Source organism: Peromyscus californicus, unplaced genomic scaffold, assembly GCF_007827085.1.
Source record: "Peromyscus californicus insignis strain IS unplaced genomic scaffold, ASM782708v3 Scaffold_13__1_contigs__length_99412109, whole genome shotgun sequence".
Taxonomy (NCBI): Eukaryota; Metazoa; Chordata; class Mammalia; order Rodentia; family Cricetidae; genus Peromyscus; species Peromyscus californicus.
Genome location: NW_026294424.1, coordinates 58,190,080 through 58,213,861, shown reverse-complemented (window position 1 = coordinate 58,213,861; position 23,782 = coordinate 58,190,080). Strand labels below are relative to the sequence as shown.

General features: G+C 47.8%; 1 protein-coding gene across 4 annotated transcripts in view; it reads right to left on the bottom strand.

Annotated features, from left to right (window-relative positions):
• Positions 1-708: 708 nt before the first annotated feature.
• The window catches only part of Tbc1d1 (TBC1 domain family member 1), a 200,042-nt gene continuing 176,968 nt past the window's right edge, over positions 709-23,782 (bottom strand). For all 4 annotated transcript variants that reach the window (XM_052734978.1, XM_052734977.1, XM_052734980.1 and 1 more), the window contains 5 exons: positions 23,533-23,777; positions 21,269-21,428; positions 15,180-15,349; positions 7,034-7,207; positions 709-2,441 (listed from right to left, as the gene is read on the bottom strand). In XM_052734978.1, coding sequence (XP_052590938.1) covers positions 2,241-2,441; positions 7,034-7,207; positions 15,180-15,349; positions 21,269-21,428; positions 23,533-23,777 — 950 coding nt within the window. In that variant the 3' untranslated portion in view covers positions 709-2,240. The remainder of the gene's footprint in view (positions 2,442-7,033; positions 7,208-15,179; positions 15,350-21,268; positions 21,429-23,532; positions 23,778-23,782) is intronic.

Below are 23,782 nucleotides of genomic sequence, written 5' to 3'. Positions count from 1 at the left end.
TTGAGTCATCACCCTCCTTCCAGCCCGACTTCTCCAGCCCCACAGCTGAGAAGAAAGTCTAGTCTCCCAAGCTCTAGAGCAGCGCTTCTTCCAATTCAACCAAACCAGACACACAAATCCCGAGGGGACACCGTTTTTCTACCTATGTATGGAAAGGGGCAACCGAGCCTAGGCCCCCACCAGAGCGCCACCCAGGATCTACATGGCAGGGCTTGAGGGTCTGACTCAAGTGTACAAGACATAAACGGAATCAAAAGAAGGACAACTTCCAAGTGCACGTGCAGGTGCCGGGTTGTACGGTGGGAGAAAAACCGAACGCCGACCTTGATTTGATAACTTGCCTGAGACTGCTCACAGTGATGTGAGTTGCCTCTGTGTATTTCTTTCCTTGCTAGGTCACCAGCTGTGACAATGTCCAACTATAGGTTGACTTAGGGGTTTGTAAGAATGGCGCTCTGGCCTGATACAATCTTGTAATGACAGATGGTGTACATCCAACGCGAGAAGCCAGTTTCGTTGATGCTAACATTCATACCCCTGTGGAAATGTCCCAACATCATGACTACTTGGGAACTGATACTGGAGGCAGAACTAATGTCTCAAAACTGACTTTGCTAATGACGAGGTGACATGCACACTGAAGCCATCTTTACCCTAGCTGCAAAGCCAAAATTCAGAGTTTGAAAACAGACACCATGAAGACACAGGTGTGAATTATCTGTTTTATTGCTTTCTTGTTTCTTACTGTAGATTCAAGGTTTTTGAACAGTAATAGTATGTCCAAAATTCAACATTTTTAAAACATTCAAATAATAAAATACAACGTGGGAAGAAGCCCTCCACTGTTATCTCCTCTAACTACCCCGGGTGGAACCACCTGAAGAGAGGCAACAGGAAGGTTCATGCTGCTTTGTGGAGAGAACCACTCTCCTCTGACCCAAGGGCGGGAAGGAGTCTTAAGTACCAGTTGCCAGTTGGTGTCCCTATGAAATAGCCAGGAGATCCCAAATGACCAAGGATGGTGGTCCCCCTTCCCTCCCAGGCTTAAAAGGGTTCTTTCCTACAAGAGGGCTGCAAAGACTTGTGTGGAACAGGAGGGCCAACCGGTAGAGCACGGGGCAGGACCAATCATTCCAATACTCAGGAGGCCTCCCCGGCCACTGGCTCTTCTGTAAGCCTTTTGTTTGTACGTTTAAAAAAAAAAGCGTGGTGCACACATGGGTGATGCTCTCCACAGGACCAGCTGGAAGCAGGGTGACTGTGAGCGGCACTCTGCCTGAAGGCACAGGGTCCTCGCCATCCCAAGGGAGGAGTCACTGTGTTTTGAGTGCTCTTCAACACACACACACACACCCTACCTCGGAAAAACTGTCAGCTGCCATACATCTGATTGCAATTTCAGCCACGCTCCTTTTGCCAAGTTTCAGAATCTCAGGAGCCCCCTGACCTCTTGATATGCTCTGCTCCTTCCATGAGGAATCGGCTTCCCAAGGGGTCAAGGCTCAAAGGAAGACATGGCTGTGGTACATCATTCAACAGACAAAAATAAATAAGTGACCCTATAGTGTGGATATCAAACAGTCACAAATAAATACCTCAGACCCCGTAGCTGCAGGTCACACACTAGCAAGAACAAGGAATCTAAAAACTGTGATTTCCTTATGAAACATGTATCTACCATGACTTGAAAGGATGAGCAAAAACATAGTAAAACTGTGTAAAAGACGGGCTTCTTCAGTACCCGTGGGAGTGCCTGTGGAGTCAATTTAAATAACCCCCTCCATTCCTTCCCCACGGTCACCTCAGGTTTCCGTAAGATTGGACAAAGGCCCACCGCACCTCACGGTGTCACCGAGGCCATGGTCACAGGAACCTTCCCTTGCAGACTGATAGGGATCACACTTTAGCCTGAGGAATTATTTCAAGCCCTTCTTGCTTCTGAGACACGGTGCCGTGAATGCTCTTTTCAGACAACGTGCCTCTGAAGAGGAGCAAACACAAAGGTACATTTATTCACGTCCATGCCGTCTAAAGCTACAACAACCAGGACTGGAAAGGGGAGGAATCTGAACCGAAAACAACAAGAACTCTGGGACTTCTGCCCTCCCAACTCCAAGTCTGAGCTCGAAAGCATCTGCGGGCTTGCGAGTCAGTTTCCTTCCTGAGGAGTCCTCTCTTCTCTGCCTCTCTCGATTAAGGCCTGGACAGTGTTAGTGGTGTGCAGTCTCTCCTGGGAGCTGTCAGTCACCTGTAGGTTCGGGCTGGGTACAGTCTGGCTCCTGAGTGCTGGGCTGGGCACTCTGCCTTCGCAGGTCCTCCACCATCTGCAGCAGGGCGGAGCGCTCCAGCTCCAGGGTCAGTGCGGCCTGCTTCAGCTTGCTCTCGCTGGTTAGAAGCTTCTCCACTGTGGCTTCAAGGCTTTGGATCCTAGCATTTGCCACCTGGAGAATGGGAGAGAAGAGAGAATGTACTTGCCTGTGATACACAAGAGCGGGCTGCTGTGAAGGCCACCACTCAGCTTTGGGGGACTGTGGAGCGGGGTCTTGGCAGAAACAAGCCTACTGAGGATCAGTTCTGGTCACACAAGAACTATCCCAGCTTCTGCTGCAGGCAGGCTGGGCCCTGACAAACACCCTGACATCCCCCTGAATCTTCTTCCCTGGTGTGGCCCTTCTGGGGACCAGGGATTGAGAAAGCAGCATCAGGGAACAGAGGGAACTGGACGCCCAATCTCTATCCTGGGAGAAGGTGATGGCTCATGTACACACTGGACGCTGTGATTGACCAGATGGGAGCACACAGCATGGCCTATTCCAGCTAACCGTATGTCTATCTACGCGTACAAACTGATTTCACCTTCACAGACGGTCAAGTGGCTTCTATGTGACAGGCCACTTGTATGAGGGACAACTCCCTAACCTCAAATCTGTTTTTCTTATTTTTCATGGAGTAGTAAGACATCATTACAGGAAACCAGGCATTTTCCATGAGACACAGAATGCCAGAAACAGCATTCTACTGAGAGGTTTCTCTGTACTGTTGCTCCTGGCCACCATCAACCTTGGAAAGGACAAGCCCCTGGTCTCTCTTGGGGATAAAACATTGTCTTAGGTCACATCCTTAGCACCCAGCATGTACCAGGCCAGGGATGTGCTTCATCACCCCTAGCTCCGATCTCCAATCCACTAGGGCAGGCATCCTAGGGGTGGTAGGCTCTAGGGACCTGAGGGGCACTCTGAGAGTACTGAAGCAGTTCCAACATTGCAGTTCATACTCCAGGCCTTTTTGGCCTGCTCCTCAGTGCCCAGCTGTATTTACAGCACTCTGGACACTAAGGGGTGGCCTACCTTTTTAGTCCAGGCCAGCCCCTTTAGGTGTGTTCCATTTATTTTAGCTAGGGAAAATAGTACATCTATTTCCCACTTCATTTTCAAAGCTGGGAAAATTGTTTTTTGAACAAGACAACCCTCGTGCTAGACAGAAAACCTGTGACTCTGAGTCTAGCTCCTGTTGTATCACTAGAATCCTGAAAACCAAAGGGGCAAAGGGCTGGAAGGCACAGCTCATCGGGCTCAGGGACGGGGTGGGCATGCCTGGTGCGCGTCCTCAAGTGGTACCCTCTCATCTCTGGGCCTGGCCCGCCTCTGCTCTGAGGGCTATGTAGCTCAGGGAGTGCTACCCAGTGTGTATAGTCATTTCCCTGTGGCTCAGTAGTGAACCAACTTGCATGATGTTTACCAATGGCACAGATGGCAGGTCTCTCTCCTCAGTAGACTAGAGAAAGCATGTCTGGGTTCTCTCAAGATCTGGTCCCCGAAGCCCTTCAGCTGGGGGCTACTTATAGCTAGCTGATTATTGGGAAATGCTCCCAGGCCTTTCTACTCGCCACCACCCAGCACACAAAATCATCTTACGAACTGCTAGTGAACGGCAGGTTCAAGAGTTTCAGCTCTCGTTTCTGGACAAGTCTTTGAGTTTGAGTCAACCTATTTTTACTCCGTGTGTTTATTTTCAATGCATAAACTGTGTACTAACCTATGAACATTCAAGTTTAACAGACAAAGAACATTTTAGAAATATCACAAGTACTTTATAAATAAACCTGTAATAGCATTTCAAATTTTGGAAAAAAATATTATTTCTAGTCTGCTAATTTAGATGACACACATACATTAATCTAAATTTGGCATTTATAGTTTGAGAATCTATTAACTGTCAGAAATAATTTCTGGTACTAATCTATGATCACTATTCCTTTAATATATTTACACATACTTGAATAACTTGTGCCCCTTACAAAAGTTAAAAATACCTTTGAACTTCAAGTTCTGGCAGAATGCACGTACTTCATAGACACTAAACTTTTAAATGTTTATTTACTCAAGGTACTTGGATGAAGAGAAAGAAATAGGGGAATATTGAAAAACTAGCACACGTTATTTGAAATTTACCTCATAGCAACAGTTACTACTGGTGTACGATCTTTCATATTCTTTTTTTTTTCATAGAACACATATACATCATACTTTTAAAGAAAAGCACACCACACAGTCTGTTTAGTAATTTGTTTTTCTACTTAATGCATCATGAATATGGCTCAACACACTCAACAACAATGGATGAATGTTCTGTACTGTGAATTATAGCACAATCCAACAGAACTGTGAACAGCGTGCTGGTACCATTTTCTCTCCCATCCCTCTTCTGTGGAGACCCTGCATGCATCCTACAGAATGCGGGGCCCATGTCACTCATCTGAGATTTTGTTCGACATTGCTTAAGGCTGCAGAAAAGACAGTACGTGCTCACAGTAAGGGAGGACAGTGTAATTTCCACTGTTGTCTTGGCAAGCTAAATTTTAGGAGCCATAATTGTTAATGTGTATTAAGTGTCCATGTTAACGGGTTTCACTGTGACATTTCCACACAAACATACATTGTGCTTTGGTCATGTCCACCTTCCCAACTACTCCTCTTCCGAACTACCCCCATCTTCCCCTTTCTCCCCCCGCCCCCAGGTCATCTTTTTTAGTATTTCACTCCAGTGTTCTTTCTCCACATGAGAACAAACAGGCAATACTGTACATTGCTTGGCTTTTTGTGCCACATCAAATTTTTTAAATGTTTAAAAAAAATAGATAAATAGGACTTCAGTCTGTCCATCAATTATACAAACAGAACCAAGCTACAAACCAGGTAAATTTTGATACTCAAGGGAAAAAAAAATATGTACTTTGAGATCATATTGAAAACCTTCTTATATAAAAAGCACGAGATACATATGAGATAGATACATAACTTCCAGAGAGGATCATGGGAAAACGACCTCTAAACCAGCACAGGGCCCTAACTATACAACACCACAATCCCTCGCCTGCATTTCTGAGAAGAGCAATGTCCGTCTCAGCTTGGGCCCAGCCCGGCCCAGCCCAGCCCAGCCCAGCCCGGGCCAGGCTCAGTAACCACAGTAGGCTAGCAAGACCCGCAACCCTGCAGCCGACTCTCCTAGAACCACCTGGTCCAGAGAGGAGGGAAATCCAGGAGACACCTGTGACCACGAGTTACCATGGATGCTTTCTCCTCAGTATGCAGGTTTCTCTGCAGTGTCTACAACTCCCTCTCCTTAGACAGAAGCAATGTCTAACTGCTTTCAAAACCCCAAAGACGAACATAGCATTAGCCTAAGAAACGAATCTAGTGCATACTTCCGCTTGTTGTAAGCTGAATGCTTCAAAATGCAAGCGTGAGCTCACTGGGAGGTGCTCCCTTCAAGGGCCATGTCAGGGGTCCACTGCTGGCTTGCAGCCACTGGAATTGACCAAGTGCACAGTGTACCTTTGTGGGACCGAGCAGGCTCTTTGTCCCCTATGACTTCCCTTCAGGTGACAGCTGAGACTTCCAGGAAGAGTGTACATGGGCATACTTTCAGTAAGGACAGATTAAGCAGTTGGCTTAAGATGTGCCTGGAGGTTAGGATGGGTGAGGAAAACATTTGCTTTTGTGTGCGATATGCAGTAAGGATCTACTAGTCTCCTGCCGTAGAGCCTGCTGGGAGGAAGGTATTTGAGGCAGGGTCTCTCAAATGCCCACCTTTCTTACATCACGGATAAACTCATGCCTGAGAGGTGGCAGCTTCCTATGGAGAAAAATCAGAACTGGATAAGGATGGAGAGCATATTCTATGGAGCCCAGAGACGCCATGAACAACCTATTTTAAAAACATCCCTCCTTATAATAATTTCTGAGCACTTGGCACATTCTCTCATTTATACTATCAGTGAGGAGGACACCGGGTTACTTAGGGCCACTGACTGACAGAGGAGCCACACGCTGCCGTGAGGTCTTTGCTCTGTTCCCATCACACTCATGAGGGACAGGCTTGGCGGCCATGTGCATGAGCCTCGCTGGGTCCTGCACGCCAAGGACCTCTGGACTGTGTCCTAAAGCTCATTCCCTCACCTTTCTGCATGCACTATTTATACTGTAGCTCTTCTGTGTCCTCACCTGCATTTACCCACTTAAGATGGAAGGTTCTAGAGGAGAGAACTGTGTCCCTCAATAAACAAATCTTTGCATTTGTACCAGACTTACAAATAACTATCGTAATGTTCTGGTTTATTCTGCCAGATAGACTTGTATGTCTTTCCCCCCTTTACTATCTCTCCAAGGACCTAGCTTGTTCCACCCCCAGGCAATGAAAGCCCAAGACCGTCTCATCACTACTCAAAGCACAATTGCTGGCATTCAGCATCCGGTCTGGTCTCTGGGCCGGTCTCCTGCAAAGCTAAGTGTAGAAAAGCCGCTCAGAAAGCTCCAGGACTGTCTGACCTTAGCAAGGACAGTCTGTCTGCTCCATAATAAAAGGGCCATTTCTCCCGGGACACCTCTGATCGCAACTACAAACAGCGCAGGGTGGGAAAGGTCCTCCAGGCATGGGAAAGGCCAGGCTGCTGCTGCCTTTGGTGAGTTAATGAGCTACTACCCACAGAGGCTCGGGAAGCGGCTCGGCAAGCGGCTCGGCAAACAGGCTTTACCTGCAATTGTTCCAAGAGGTCAAGGTTCTGTTTGCGTAAGCTGCTGTTGGTTTTCTCCAATTTGTCCATTCTTTGGTTGTCACTGAGAGGAGAGGAATCAATAAGTTCTTCTTGGAGCACATGGTACTCAACCTCATAGGCCTGCAGCTGTTTGGCGATGTCCATCTCAAACACCTGTTAGACACAGAAAAGTCATCAGGGTCTGGAACTAAGACAAGCAAGCTTCCCACGCGCACAGGGACCTGGATACACGCTCACGCCAATGTGCACCTATCATCCATTCATGCTCAGCATCATGACTGGTAATACACATGAAAGACAAGGTAATTCAGCTCTGAGAAGGTCATGATTTTATGTAGGGAAGACAATAACACACATCTGGAAATAATTCCAAAGGATAAAATAAGTATAGGTCCTGACACTCTTTTTCTAAAAGGTCAAAAAAAAAAAGGTTTAAAAGACTTTCAAGGGGCCAGAGGGATGGCTCAGCAGTTCAAAGCGTTGGCTGCTCGTCTAGAGGACTCAGTCTGATTTTCAGCATCCACATGGTGACTCGCAGCCATAACCCCATTTCAAGGGATCTGATGCCCTCTTCTGGCCTCCATAGGTGCCAGGTACTCAGGTGGCGCGCGTGTGCACGCGTACACACACACACACACACACACACACACACACACACACACACACACACACACACACACAAAATACCCATACATATAAGTAAACAAATAAAACAAAAACCAAAAAACAACAAGACTTTCAACATTTTAGTTTTTGAAAGTTGCATATTTTCTCTGCAAATTCTATTAAATACACTATCGGTTAAAATCATGTCCTGTGTGCACAGCCACCAAGTCCAAGTCCAGCTATGATCCAGCTGGGTTTTCCGAGTTGCAAGAACAATAAAGCCACGGAGCTGTTAGTGAGAAAGTCCTCTTGACACAAATCTGCAGAAACGAGCCAACCCCAATTGTCACCCACACGGATGAGTGAACACAAAACAATGCCGGAGCTGTCTCTTCCCACAACAGTAACAGGGGTTGGTGACAGAGCCACACATGCGGCGACGCAACCCCGAAGTGCAGAAGTGACTCAAGGGGCAGTGTGTGCACTTGATGATGAGGAAGTGACAGGCTGCAGAGAGGCCAGAAGACAGACATGAGGCTGCGCAGTGCCACCCCTGCTCTGTGGGGAAGGTAACCCTGCAGGTCGAAGCCACTCGGCACAGGAGCGTATTAGTTACTTTTCTTGTTGCTGTGACAAAATGCTCAACCAAAGTAATGAAGAACGGAAGGTTATTTTGGCTTTGTTCAAGAATGCTGAGTCCACCACGGCGGTGGAGCATGATGGGGCTGGTCAGAGTGCACCCCCGGTCAGGAAGCAGAGAGAGATGGATGCTCAGCTTACTACCTCCTTCTCGTCAGCTTGGACCCCAGCTCCTGGGATGGTGCTGCCCACATTTAGGCTAAGTCTTCTCCCCTTAATTAAACTAACCTGGACACTCTGTCAGGCAAGTCCTGAGGTTTGTCCCCTAGGTAATTCTCTTATTAAGCTGACAGGTAGTAGTAACTCTCACAGCCCTCAAGGTAGATCAGGCAGCTACAACCTTCTAGAACAAGACTGTTAGTCCAGAACACTCTTCAGCGGGTGAGGTCAAGGCTTTTGAAGGTTGGAAGCGACTCTACTGCATTCCCTAATTAATGAAACAACACCCCTCAAAGCCTTGGAAAGGCAGCTTTCCCTGAGGGTCCCCTACAAGCACTGAGGCTGTCTTCCAAAGCCCTGTCACTTTCTCCCCATGCTCAACTGTCTTATTTTTCTCTTTGAGATGAAAATTTCAGCTTCCCAGTTTTCAGGTTAACTCAGTGATTAATACTAAATAGATTCAAAAGCCATTCTGTAGTGACTAAGTCACGTGCTATCTGTATCTACCTGATTTCCCTTCTGCCCCCGAGAGTTACTGAAAATTCAGTGGGGACTACCATCCCATTTCACATCCCTGGTGACCGGCCCAGGCTATGACTGGCAACTCTCTGAATGACTCTAACAACTCACACAACTTCTCCTGGCCTCAGTTCCTGACCTCCTACATGGGGCATAGCACGAACTTCCCAGCACTGAGCTGAGAACCAAAAGACAGTTCACAGAAGTTCCCAGCGTATGCCTGGAAAGCTTTCACCATAGCTGGAGTCTGTTTTCACACTTGTCAGAAACCTTCGGATTTTAACCTCACGTCTCAGCAGAACTCCAATGGACGTGCATCGTGGGGCTTCTGAGCCGGGTGAGCAGGACAAGAACCACCGTGAAACCAGAGCCGGCCATGGCACTCGTGTGTAATTACTAACCAGGCATGAGCACCACACGAGCCACTTTTAGAGCTCATTTCCTTAGCAACAGAGCCTTTTCCACAGACTGATGATGTGTTAAGGTGAAGGCTAACTACAGGCTCTGTAGCCTTCTGGGCCTCCATCAATTCCTAATAAATATCCCGGGTCCTCACCGTCTGGATTTCACTGCAGCAGCATCTGGCCAGTCAGAACATAGTCCATGACTGCAGGTGTATTCCAGGAACGGCAACCTGTCTGGGGGTGCGAGAGCCCTGCTCCCTGAGCAGCATGTATGACTCTTGGGCCAATGCCTTGGGCAAGGGGTTGAGGAATAAAGGGATGGCAGGGAGGGCCTTTTACTCTTACATACCTAGAGAGCACAAGAGACCAACTGATGGTGCCAATTCTTAGCAAAAAAGGAAAAACCAAAAGCAGGAAGGCCTAAGGTTAAGGTCTGATTCCATAGTGGAATCTCAGAGAAGCCCACTCAATGAGCTGAAAAGAGGAAGAATATACATTGTGTATCAACTGGAAAAGTCAACATGCATGGGGGGGACTCACTTCTTGGACAAGTGATGCTCCTCCCCACCGAGCCCTCTATAACCCATTCCCTGAGCATGCTCACTTCACGAAGCTGCAAGGACCAGCCCTGGTCTTCTTTCTTCTGGGTATTCTCGGATGTCACTTGATCTTTGAACACCAGGGACCTCGTGCCCTCCACTACCCTGCCTGCCTCTCGGTTTCTCCAAGGTTTTCAGGAAAGCTCCTGAATTTTAGTGCTGAAAAAAGCGTTTTCTTCTGTTTGTCAAAGCAGGAATTATTCAATTCCTTATGTTCGATGTTTTGTCAGAAAGACACACCATCGGTTTTGTTACCAAAGCACTAAAGCTACAATGTAGGAAGCAGGGAAAGTAAGTTACCAGTACAGCTTCCATCAGCTGTACTGTCTTTTGTCTTTACTACCACAAGCACATTTTTCTAATGGTAAACAGAACTAACAACAAATATTCCATCCCAGGCACTTTTTTCACTTAATTTTATGTTCTAAGGGCTTTCTCATGTGGTGCCATGTTCCCCATAACCACCAAAATAAATGGCTTCATGGTTCTTTACCAACTCAGCATACCACAAAGATATCAGCCCATTTAGTAAATGTTGGACATCTTGATACTTCCAATTTCTTGTTATTACAAATGACAACTCTAAGAAAATTTCCTTCCACACAGGGCCTTCCTGGTGTTCTGGACCAGTTCCTAAGAACACATTACAATAGTTGGGGTTACGGCACCAGAGGGGTCTGAATGTTTTACTGGCGTGTGATGCCTATTGCCAAACCACTTCCCATGCAGGAACAATCAAGGTAGAGTACACCAGCATGTACTCACGTGCCGGATGCTGCCTGCCCTTGGCACTGCATACTGGTATCAAAGAGTCAGTTTGTTAATCTGGCAGGCAAGGCATTGTACGCTATGCAGAAATTTAAATTACGCATGAAGCTAAATACTTCCCCAGACACGAGTCTGCTGGATGGCTCTCCTTGTGTGTTTATGTTCTTGGCCCATTGCTACTCAAGTCTCGGTGTTTCTCTGAGGTCTCTCAACATGGTGGAACGCAGGCCCTGACTGGTGGCTTGCAGAAGCAGCGACATACTTCTGACGTTCCTACCTTCTAGACCCTTCCCCAATCTGTCGGTCTCAGGGGCTATTAGAGCAGGACAGTGGAGCAGGTGCCTGGGTGTCTGCAACACGGGGGCATACTGCCTACAGTCGATTTAAAAACGGTAATAAAGCTAACTAAAAGTCAATCTGATTGTGATTATCACAACACGTGGCAGTGGTGAGACTCTTGTCCCCGAGGCACTCCATCCTCTTGGTGAGGCACTACGGACTGTCCTTTTACAAACGACTCATTTCGACCAGTACAGTGGCTCATGCAAGGGCACAGGGGCCACCCTGGGCAGTACCTTCTCTGAACACAGGGACTTTGTCAAGACTGAATTCTGCCCCACAAGGTCAGGGACAACCGGGAACTTCCTTAATAACGCTGCTCACGGCACAGCGGATTCCTGAGTCAGCAGGGCTGGGGTGGGGCCCAAGATTCCACTTCTAACAAGTCCTCACAGGACCTGACAGTGCTGGTCTGGGACAGCAGTGCAAAGACTAAGCCAGGCTGCAGAGGCTGCAGGCCTGCCTGCCTCTCAAAGCAGTCCTCTGACGTTTCCCGCTGTGAACTGAATCTCGGCTTCAGAGTCAAGAGTACTCACTGGAGTATGATTGCCACTCTGGCCCCGCAACACTCTTTAGTACTGAAAATTCCCAGAGGGCCCCTTTCTGGGTCAGAAGATGCTTATGGCCTACTGCATCGTCAACTGTGGAGAGCACAAGGCCACACTGAGGAAGGCGAGGCTCTGGAGACCCTAGCTCTTCTGTCGCGGACAATCAACCGTGGAGATGCCTCTGATGCTGCTCCCAGCATGCCCCAACTAAGCCAGGGCTCTGGAACCCTGTACCCAGACACTCATCCAGGAGCCTGCTGGGTCCCAGCTGCTCGAGAAGTCCACAAAGGGCATCTATGAAATGGGGTTATACCGTCAGAGAGGGTATCCTGCCCTCCCACCACGCCTGTCCATACACAGGCTACATGCTCTGTCATATCCAATAACTGCGTCCGTCACTTCCACCATGAGGACTTCCCAGGTTTGAAGCTGGAAGTTCCTCGGGCCACTGAGTGATCTGCTGCACACCTCAGACTTGCTCTTCAGTCTCTGTTCAAGACTTACATTCCCCTCTCGAGGGGAAGGGGCGGCAGGCCCGAGTTCTCAGAGGTCAGGTTCCATGCTGAAACACGAGCAGGAGGGCAGGAAGCTAACTGCCTGCCCTCTTACCCGTATTCTATCACGACTATTCCTGGAATGAAAACTGGGTTCCAGACGTCCACTTCACCCAGCCCACACCCTCACTACCTCAGTACAACGCTGGCCACCTCTGGCACTGGAATTAATTACTCTCTGTTCTCTTCTCCCGTGCCTCTGGCATGTGCCTCTGGCATGTGGCTCAGCCAACTACAGCCTGCCTTTCTAGATCTATTGTAACATGGCTATGTCATCCCTTTACCTGCTGCAAAGGCGGAGCTGGGTAAATGCAGCAGAGGCCTTCTGGGCCTCTTAGAAGCTGAAAATCGGAAACAACTCTTATCTAACCTCCACACAAAGTGCTGGCCATCCAGAATCATCTCATTCTTCTAGGCCCAGATGGACGAAACTATGTGAGCTCTAACATTCAATACCAGCACCCCGAGGTCTCCCCCACTTAGGCCTTGCCACTGCATATGGGGTGCTGTGCCTGCCTAATCTCATTGAAAATGGAAACTGGAATGCCATGACCTAGATCTGCTAAGGAGTCTGGGTAAGTACTGCATGTTAAGTTCAGAGCAGCTGCCCGAACCAACTCAGGTACATAGACACAGACTGTTGTCTTTCTGTGTGGAGAATCCCGAGCTTCTAATACTGAAAGGGTACCTGATGTGTAAGGGAGTGTTTGGTGCTCCCAGGGAATACAGTTCCTCACAGAAGGGGGGGGGGGGCAAAGAAACAAACATTATTTCCCCTTTCCCCGAGGCTGTATATTCAGGAGGTGGACCAATGACCTGCCTTGGGACAAGGCTAAAAGTCAGCACTCACAGGACACAGATTCAATCTAGGCAGCCAAGACTCTGGGTTTACCTCAGAGGCTGTGAGACATTAAGCATATTCAACAAAAACTGTAAGAGGAGAGTAGATTAGTGCAAACATCAAAAATGAAGAGACTCGAGAGTTTATCCTGTATTAAGATGTGGTGTGGGCAGCTGCTGAAGCACTCTGAGGTGAGAACATCCCAAACCTCACCTCTCCCCTCGGCAGCCAGCGGAGTGAGGGAGGCCAGCTAATTAGCTGCTCTCTGCCCTCAGGAATGTGGTCCTGACTGCATGAGGTCATGTGTAGATTCAGATTCCTTAGCACCTGGCAGAAAAGAAGACTCAGCCAGCCACAGCGGTCCACACTGAGCGACCATGCCGGGCAGGTGAGAACTGGAGCCGTCCAGGTAGCCAGAGGTAAGTCAGTGCACAGTGGACAAGAACTCCTCACCATCATCGGCATGTGCAGTGTGCAGAGACGCAAGGTCACGAGCGACAGGAAGCCCTCTCCCTGGCCAGATCTGTACCTATTTCAGAACTTAACCCCTGAGGCAGAAGAAGAGCGGGTGAGAATCGCAGAGACCGCATCTGGCTGCGACTCACTGGACTGAGCTGAGCTATCTAGCGAACGATCAGAAATCCTTACGTAAGTATTTACTTTAAAAAAAAAAAAGCTTTATTTCACCATCTGTGTTTAAGTGACTTTCTAGATTTTTATCTATAGAACATGTTCTAAGCTTAGGAGAGCTGACTGCTGACTCTGCAGTGTGATCAATGACGAAACCCCTTCCAGTACATTCTGTGTGATGCTTTCTTTTGTTTGTTAACGCGACTGGATTGAGAGATGCTGGGTGATTAGTAGAGCCAGGCTCTGGGTGTGCCTGTGCAGGTATTTCTGGAGATGACTGGTGTGTGGCAGAACAACCCAGGGAGGAAGTCCTATGTGAGCAGGACCATCCAAGAGGCCGGATCTGTCAAGAGGAAGAAGCCTTTAAGCCTAGCAGCTGTCATGACGTCATGATGCCTGGTCTACATAAGTGAACTCCAAGGCAGCCAGGGCTACACAGTGAGACCCTATCAAAGAGGGGTCGGGGTAGGGTGTGGGGGAGAAGAAGCCAGCAAGCAAGCCAAGTCCCATTGCTCCTGGGCAAGTATGGCTACTGCTGGTACCATCACTACAGACACCAGACTCTAGCTCCTTCCGCCTTCAACCCACAATTCTCCAGGAGGATTGCAGACCTTCGGCTGTGACCAGGACTGCATCATTGCGTTCCCGGAGACTTCTGGCTCTGGGAACTGAAGAGCTAGTAGATTCTCTGGCTCAAAGGTACAAAGATGGCAATTAAACCACCCAGGCTCCAATCATGTAAGGGAATGTAACAGCCCCCTCCTAATTATGACATAGTCTGTTGGTTCTGTTCCTGTAGAGAAGTCTCATCAATACACTCAGCCACACAGACTCTGGACACTTCTAGTGGTGACCCTCGCACACCTAAGTATCTCAATCCTTCCTCATCAGCAGTCATTACCGGAAAAGTCTCTGTTCTATAGAACGGATATTGGCTTCTACACCTAGCCCAAACCATTCATGATCTGCTCTAGTTGTAATTCTCAGCTAATTCTACTCAAAACGTTCACCATTTCAGAGTAATGGTTCTCTTGCATATGGAAGCTTGAGATGCCAAACTTTCCAACAGTAACAACAGAAGAGCAAAAGAATGACATAGAGCAGATTCATGAAATCAACCTCCTATTGATTACAGGAAAGTCATTTTCTGAACATTTCAATTAGTGCCATTGAGAAGAAAAAAAAAATCAAAGCATTCATTGTCACAAATCTGGTACCTTACAGATGTATGCATTTCAGAAGGACAAACGGCAAGGAGGGAAGCCTCTTACATGTCATAAACTACTGATAACTTGTCCTCATTAGCACACTTGGCTTCCCGCTGCCTTTTGCCATTAACACACACAACATACACATCCAGTCATACGTTTTGTCTTTTGATGCACATCTGTGATGTACCCACCACATGCCAGACACTGGGCAAGATGCTACCTGGAACACAAAGTGGTCAGAACCAGCTCCTCTCAGAAAGTGGCACCCAGACTCCCGCAGGCATTTGGAAGGCCTGGGCCGTCCTTACCTGATTGATGGTCTTCTCCATCTGCACTAAGCCCAAGTTAGGGAGTGTGTTCTTTATGAAGTCCACTATGGTTTCTAGATTCTCATGCTGCAGAATCAAGGGCTTATGGCTTCCCAGAAGACTTAAAGCCACTTTAAATATGACCTCTGATCCCTGAAGAAAGATCATATCTAAGAAGACACAGAGATACAGAGTTAAGTCCTGGCCAGTTCCTGATGAAATAACATTCTCTTTTTTTCTTCCTCACACCACAGAGTAGAAGGGTAGGAAATTTAAACCCAAGTTACAAAGTTTACTTTTAAAAAGAGACATTTCAGACAGAGTTGTCAAGACAATACCGCAAATGATAATTAAAAACAACAGATAAATATATAACTTAAGTTTTGTCATAAGTTCAGATAAAAATTTTTCTACTCTGAAAAAACAATTAAATTCAAAAGAACGTCAAAAGTTGAGAAAAGTTTTATTAGTTTATGATTTTTTTCCATGAATGCTCTAGATTTTAAAGGAGTTGCCAAAGATGTTTAAAAATACAGATTTTATTTATTTGTGTGTGTGTGTGTGCACACGCGTGTGGAATGTGCACATCTATACACCCATGTGCACTCATAGAGGGCAGAAAAGGGTATCACGTGTCCTCTACTCCCTACGTATTCCTTTGAGGAAGGGTCTCTTGCCGAACCCAAGGCTCATGTCCTCCTGTCTAGGCTGGCAGCCAGCATGAAGGATCCTCCTGTCTCGGTCCCACTCAGGGCTAGGGTTACAAGCAGGTATGGGATACCCAGCTCGTTACTCTGGGCCTCATGACTGGGTAACAAGAGCTCGTGACCACTGAGCCATCTTTCCAGCTACTAAAAGATGTTTTTAATTTGCAAAGCCAAAAAAAGACTCTTGAAGACAAGAAATGATATTTGAAATAAAAAGATGGATTCAAAAGACGCTTAAAGCTTTTAACAGGCCTACAAAATTTCAAAAGCACACCGAACTTCATCCTAACAACGGAGTCAAGAGCCGTTCTTCTGTCTGAGGAGTTTCCAGTTGGGTGAGGCTAACTCTTCATTCTTGTTGTGTTTTCTCACGATGGCTGGCAAACCACAGCAATTCCTATACTGAACTTATACAGTAGGACGAGGCCGGCAAGCAGAAAAGACCACAGGCTGAGCCGCTGTCCCCAAGGTCTCCCCTTCTCTCCAGGAACTGGAGCCAGTACAGAATGAGAACCAGTGTCCTGGGGCTAAAACACGGACAGGAACACTGGTGACTGGGTGACTCGACTCAGGCAAGTGTGACCTAGTGACTGGAATAAAGTTTAAAAAAAAAAAAAAAAAAAGACAAAAGTGAAAACAAAAATGTAAATACACCCAACTGGGCCAACCAATCTCAGTCTCTCCTTCTCTGATACCCCCACTCCACCCCTGGCTGCGACACGTGGAAACAGTGAAGAAATGTCCAACCACAGAAATCAAGGCAAGCCAAAGCACCCCAGAGAAGAGTCCCCAAGATGCCTCTCCACGTGGGTCAGAATGACAGCACGTGAAAGCTGCTCACAAACTGGAACACCAGGGCTGGACACTGCTGCACAGGTGGGAAACTGAGGCACAGGAGGAAGATGACTGGTCTGTAGGCTAGCTCTCAAGAGGCCTTGGGACGTTTACCAAGTCATTGGCCATGTGCATGGAGTTGGTGGCAACTGGGATGGCCTGTGCTGGGAAACCAAGGCACCACACCTGCTCAGGGCTCAGGGTGGCCAACAATGGGTTGACCTGCTTTCCTTCTTAGGGCTGGTTGGTGAGGCTCAGACACTAACTTCAAGATCTGAGTGGCTTAGAGGACGGATGTCCACACCAAGGAAAGGTCAGTGGAGAGTCCTGTGACACACCCACATGTAAGTCTCACCACTGCAGAAAATGAGAAGATGGACAATTAGTGCTACAAGATTTATTTTTATTTATGCGTGTATGTGCACATGCGCACATGAGTGCCAGAAGAGGGCATCAGATCCGCTGCAGCCGAGCTACAGGTGTCTGTAAGCTGCCTGACGTGGGTGCTGGGAACTGAACTCGGGTCCTCTGAAGAGCAGGAAGTTCTCTTCACTGCTAAGCCCTCTCTCCAGCTCTTACAGGATGAATTTTAAACAGAAAAGTTTTGTAAAACCAAACAAAATGATAAAGTTCTCTGTACTCTGAAAAACTTTAAACCTGATTTTTAAGACTATAAAAAATGTTATCTATAATCCAGACCCACTATTTCTGTTTTGTTCATCTTCCCATTCTCACACATCTGCATTTGGGAATTAAAAACAGTAGCAACTGTCCTTGGAAAGCCCCTGCAGGCAAGCTGGCCGCTGTGTGGGTGGGGAGGTCTCTCGGTGGCCCAGCTCTGTCCCAGCTGTCCATTTCCCTCTTCCCTTTCTTCTCTGCGTTTTCAAGGCATTCAGAAACAGGCAGGAAATAGAGGGCACCCTAAGTTCAGCTGATCCCACCACGCTGCAGATTATTTGCTGAGAGCAATACAAATAACTACTTTCCCTTGGAAGACATTTCCACAGCCCTGGCCCTGGGCTCCATCACACCTGGGACCTCTATTTACAACCCCATGATCTGCAAGTGCAATTTCCCTTGGTGACCTCATTCAAAATCTCTCTTCCAGCCATATGACTCTGTCCAGGACAATCCCACCCTCCCCTTAACTTTCTCCTAGGAGGCTGCAATCCTGTGGTCATGCAGCCTTTACCTTTCTATCACAGACATGACAAGCACTGTTCAGGCAGATTTTACAAAAACACACTGTTGCTACTACGTTATACTGCTTGTGGAGCCGACGGGTCCCTGCCACAGGACAACTCTCATTTCTTACTCTATTTTCACCCTAAGGCTTCTGTGCCTTGTGTCAAGCCCTCAGCTTTATGCTCTCCACTTTATCTCCTCAGCAGGACATTCTAGAGGAAACAGGAGCCCAACTCTGCAGCTGCTTCCTCCAGCAGGCCAGCTTCCATTTTTCCCAAAGGCAAATGTGGTCATAAGGTGAAGAGAGCAAGCATTTCTTTTCTTTCTTTTTTTTTTTTTTTAAGATTTATTTTACCTTATACATATGTGCCTGTGTGTGGGTGTGTGCCTGTGTGTGGGTATATGCCTGTGTGTGGGTATATGCATGTGTGTGGGTGTGTGCATGTGTGTGGGCATGTGCCTGTGTGTGGGTGTGTGCCTGTGTGTGGGTATATGCATGTGTGTGGGTGTGTGCATGTGTGGGTATATGCATGTGTGTGGGTGTGTGCATGTGTGTGGATATGTGCCTGTGTGTGGGTGTGTGCCTGTGTGTGGGTATATGCATGTGTGTGGGTGTGTGCATGTGTGTGGGCATGTGCATGTGTGTGCAGGTTCTTCAGAAGGCCAGAAGAGGGCGTTGGATCCGCTGGAGCCGGAGTTACAGGTGGCTGTGAGCTGCCTGCTATGGGTGCTGGGAGCTGAATTTGGGTCCCTTGCAGGAGCGGCATGTACATTTAACCTCGGAAGCCATCTCTTTGGAATGAGAGCAAGTGCTTCTTTCAAGGTCCCTGTTACACTCAGACTGGAACTATACAGACCATGTGGTCCAGGACAGAGGACTGACATCTAGCCCGGGATGAGCACCATGAGGTCAAGTGTCATAAACCCTGACAGCAGCTGCCCTCTCGTGGAACATGCCCTTCTATTAATTAATACGGGAGCTATGCTGGTGCAAGCTGGGACTCTTACTGCATTGATTTGTTTATTTATTGAATGTATTTGTATGTGTGCCATGGCACTACTCATGGGGAGGTCAGATAACTTGCAGGACTGTTTTCTCCTTCCTCCATGTGGGCTCTGGGGACTGAACTTCTCATCGGGTTGGGTGGCAAAAACCCCTAGCTAACTGCTGAGTCATCTTGCTGAGCTCGCAAACTGGAAATCTTCTACTCATGTATAAAATAGAGAATTATCAACAGGGTTCATTTGCTTTATGATTTATTTAGACTTAAAGGCTTATAATGAAAAAGGTCACAGGTCAGAAAGACTCGAGAGCCTGAATGGCATGGACTCTGCAACTTAACTATTGACCAGTATGAAGCTGGACAAGCAGGTTTGGTCACCATTGCTATACATGGAAATGGTTTTGAAAACTATCTTTTCAGTGGGACTGACCGGCTGAGATCGACTACTGAGATCGTGAGTCAGACGAGAACCCACTAGGACAGCACAGAGCGGCAGGACCCAGGAATTTTGCAGACATTGGCATCTTTAGGCACACTGTATGTAAAACTCGAAGACTCATCACTCCTTTAGAGAAAAACATCCTGCCTGAACAGGCTGCAGCTTTTATTATTAGAACGGAAGTCACGAGAACGTGGTGCACAGAGCTCCAAATTATCCAGCAGCAGAAAGGCTCTCATCTCCAGGGAGGAGGCTGTGTGTTTTTCCTGTCCAGCTCACACAGCCTAAGATTGCTCTCCTAAAGCCCGGAACTCTTTCTCTGCAGGTGGTGGCTCCGGCTTGGCCCTGGGCAGGAATGCCTCACTCATCCCCTGTAGCTGAGTCTGTGGTCAGTTCAGTCCCCTTGGCAGAATTTCCACCACAAACCATGGAATTCAACTTCTCAGCTGTTTCCAGACTGTCTCTGAATCTCAGCTCTCCCTGCCCCCTGCTCAGTTCTAGTCCTCACATGACCCACAGAGCTAAAGAAAGGAGTAAGAGAGAGAGAGAGTGAGTGGGGTGGGGTGGGAGTGGGCTCTCTTTCCTATTTCCAAGGTATAGGAGACAAAACCTCAGAAGTTGCTGAAGAACAACCAGAGCCCACAGCTGGAGGCACATCCTGCAACTCTTCTGTCAGCACAGCAAGCGCCCAGTTTGGAGGCTTTTATTTTTTACATATGGTCTAAACATCATGAAATCTCACAATCTGCTGAACCGTAAGATAGCTTTTACTATCCATCTTACTTAGTGGTTTCCGCCCTCTCCTCCTCCCCCGCCCCCAAGCTAGAAAATAATAATCAGTTTGGGGAGAGAGTTATGCAAAGAGCAGTCACGAGCACTTTAGGACTACAGATTCCTGTCCTAGAGGGAAAGTCTTCAAAGGTTCTTGTGGACAGACAGAGGAAATAAAGGTAATAAATAGTCCAGCATCTGCTGGGAGGTGAGGGAGAGGAAGCCAACACTCACTTAGACTCACAGACAAGTGTGATGGGCTGGAGAGCTGGCTCAGTGGTTGAGAGAGCTTGCTGCTCTCCCAGAGGACCCGGGTTCAATTCTGAGCACCCAGGTCAGGCACTTTACATTACCTGTAACTCCAGTTCCAAAGGATGTGATACCCTCTTCTGACCTCTTGGATCTTCACACACATGGCATACACTCACACAGGCACATATATATACACATAAGTAAAAATAAATAAAAACCCTAAAAGCAAGTTTTAGCACTTTTAGAATCTAGACTTGTAAGATGTCTATTCAAAGTTTATGCCAAGTAGTGTACAATCGACGCTTCTGAACGGTCCCTGAAGATGCTCTCCGAGGGGCTGGAGAGATGTAAGCCCTTACCATGTAAGCATGAGGAGCTGGGTTTGGAACCTAGTGCCCGTTTGAAAATAGGCTATCGTGGCACAAGCCTATAATCCCCATTCTGGCGAGGGAGAGACAGGAGTTTCTCTGGGGTGTCAATGAGAGGCACTGTCTCAAAAATAATGTGGGGAGAGGTAATGGAAGGTATCTGTCACCAACCTCTGGCTGCCACATGCATGAGTACGCATAAGTATACATACGCACACGTACATACACACATACACACACACACACACACACACACACACACACACACACACACACACACACACACACTATCCTCCCTGGTTCTAAAAATAAAATCTTTGAAAGTAGGAGATTACATGTGCTTGAAAAGAGAAGAGGTGACTAATGGGAGGGCCGTGTGGAGCAGGATCAGACCTATATTCACAAGATAAGGACTCCTAGCAACCAAGCCTGACTAGATAGTTAGAGAACCAAGCATTCTACCACAGGATGCCGACAGATGCTGCTCAATGACAGAAGGCTGGCTGGCAGACACACGGAGGAAGCTCACCGAAGACCCTGGCTACAAAGCCAAGTGGGAACTGTGAGGCGAACACAGTGAGAAACCAGGGAGCCGCGTAGAGGCTGGGGCCGATCTCCTGCTCTTCCAGGTGGTTGTAGAGATCTCTGTGGTAATCGTGGAGGAGCCGTGACAGCTGGTACATCTGGATCTGTAGGAACACACATCCACAGGGGCTGGGAACTATGTACTTACTACACGTATGGACTTATCTCACAGGGTGGGAGGGGATCCACTGACTTCATTGACAAACGCATCTCCACAGCTTCCGGGGAACAGGCTCTCATGGGTCGGCAGAAGAGGCCCAGAGCGATCATGCTGGGTCTGCTTCTGCTTCCTTCACTGTCCCCTTGAGCTCCCTGGCTAAGAGACCCTAAATGCCTGCCTATGAAAGCATCTCAAAAATTCCCTTACACATACACATTCTTAGAAAAACTCCAACCAAGGGGAATCTGAAACAAAAAGCTCCTGCTAGGTAGGAGTGAACCAAGGTCACCCTCATCATGGTTCCAGAGAGTGAGTCCACTGTCCGTGCTCAACAGCCAATTCTCACTGGACTCCCAGAATCACTCCATCAAACCAGATCCTTTAGGTTTATTAACAAACATAGATTCTGGTCAACTTAAGAAATGTTTGTCGTAAGAGGAATAAAAAAACCTTTTCAAGCTAAAGGTCTACTCTGGGGTCAAAGGTCACTTCTTCAGAGAATTCTACGGCTCTGGCAGGAAGCTCTCCCCAGTTCTGTGTAACCTGTGGCTCACATAGGTCCACACAGCATCTCATGTCTGGGCCTAAATACAAAATAACTCAGAGAAGGCCAGAATCTGACAAGATGCTCTGGGTTGGATATGTATATCCGAAACTAGGAAAGTGAAATACAACTTAGACCATAAGTTTTCTTCAGCACCCACCATGGCTTCTGAATAGAAAAGCCTAATTCTGCCAAAGCATGAAAAAGCTCGTAGAACAGGCCAAGTGCCAAAAAGCTGAACCACTCCACTCTGGTACCAGAGAGGGGCCACACGTAAAGACGGTGGAGGAGGGGCCTGACTAGCTACGCTTACAGTGGCTTCCCTTTGTGAGGTTCATGTTCATAGGGTTCACACTTACAGCAAGAGCCAAACAGGACTTTCAACAAAACACACTGGTGTTTTCAAACCAAGTCCTCAGCTCTAATGGTACCTCCTAAAGCCCCAAGTTATGGACTCCTCTTGGGAAATGAACTAATGAACATGTCCCCCAGCAGTTAAGCAATGCTTAGGGACGCGCCGACAGATCAGGGCCCAGAGCCGTCTCCACCTCTGCAAAACAGCAAACCCAGTGCTGGTCAAGCTAGACACACTACTGTGCTGATCTCTCTCCTTCCTTCTCTCCCCACCTCCCTGCCTGCCTGGATGCTGGGGCTAGAACCTAGGACCTCACCGGATGTTAGGAAAACCCTCAACCACTGGGCTACATCCCTAGACTTTCTGTTTGTTTTTTAAGACAGGGGCCTCACTATGTAGCTCAGACTAAACTCATGTGTATAGGCCAGGACAGCCGACAACTTTGGATTCTCCTGCCTCCTAAAACTGGGGCTTACAGCACCAAGCCCAGCTTGGTTTTCTCTGGATAACCTTGTTCATTCATCAAATACTGACAGGGTTTCTATTCCATTCCAGGCACTGCTAGAAACCAGGGGCACAACCTGACACAATCTCCTCCTTTCACTAAGGAAATCAGGACCTGAGATGTAGGAAGTAAATAAGTGGGGTGATTTACGGGAGGAAATGTGTTGTCCTGAAGGCATGAGACAAGATACCATGGCATGGTATGTCTAGGGTCAGCATAGGCAGGAAGAGCTTCTGTGATAGTACATGACAGTAGAGCTGAACCCTGTATGAGAGGGGGTGGGGATGCAGAGAGGATCCCAGGCAGAGGACAGAGCAGATCACAGGCTTGCAGGCACCAGTTACATTGCTAGGAAGCTACGGGAAGGGACAGGAGTTAAGGTCCTGGAGCCACACAAGCCTGGATTTAAATTCCACCTCTGCCACTGGCTAGCTGTGTGCCCTGGACCAACTTCATATTCTTGTCTACAAGCTGAGCCAATTAATAGCATCATCCCGAGAGCCATTATGGGAAGCACACAGATCAATGCCTAACACAGAGTAAGCTATCAGCAGCCATCAGTAGAGCAGAATCTAGATCTGCCCAAAGAGGAATGATGCACATCTTCAGCATCTCTTTATTTACATCACAGGGCTGCTCGGTACCTGTAAAATAATCATGTCTGGCCGATACTGTTTCCGCAGCCCCATGTCAAACATCAGGAACTTGAGCATCTTGAACGCCTCTTCCTCACTCATATGAAGCAGCAAAATGCCTGCCACAAAGCTGAGACCTTGGCAGTATCCTACTTCCTGGTCCAGAAGCGAGTAGGCCTTCAGGATGTTGTAAAGTGACAGCTGACCCGCGCCAAGCTGGGCAGAGAAGTACGGATGCGTTGGAAAGGTTCGCCCTGGG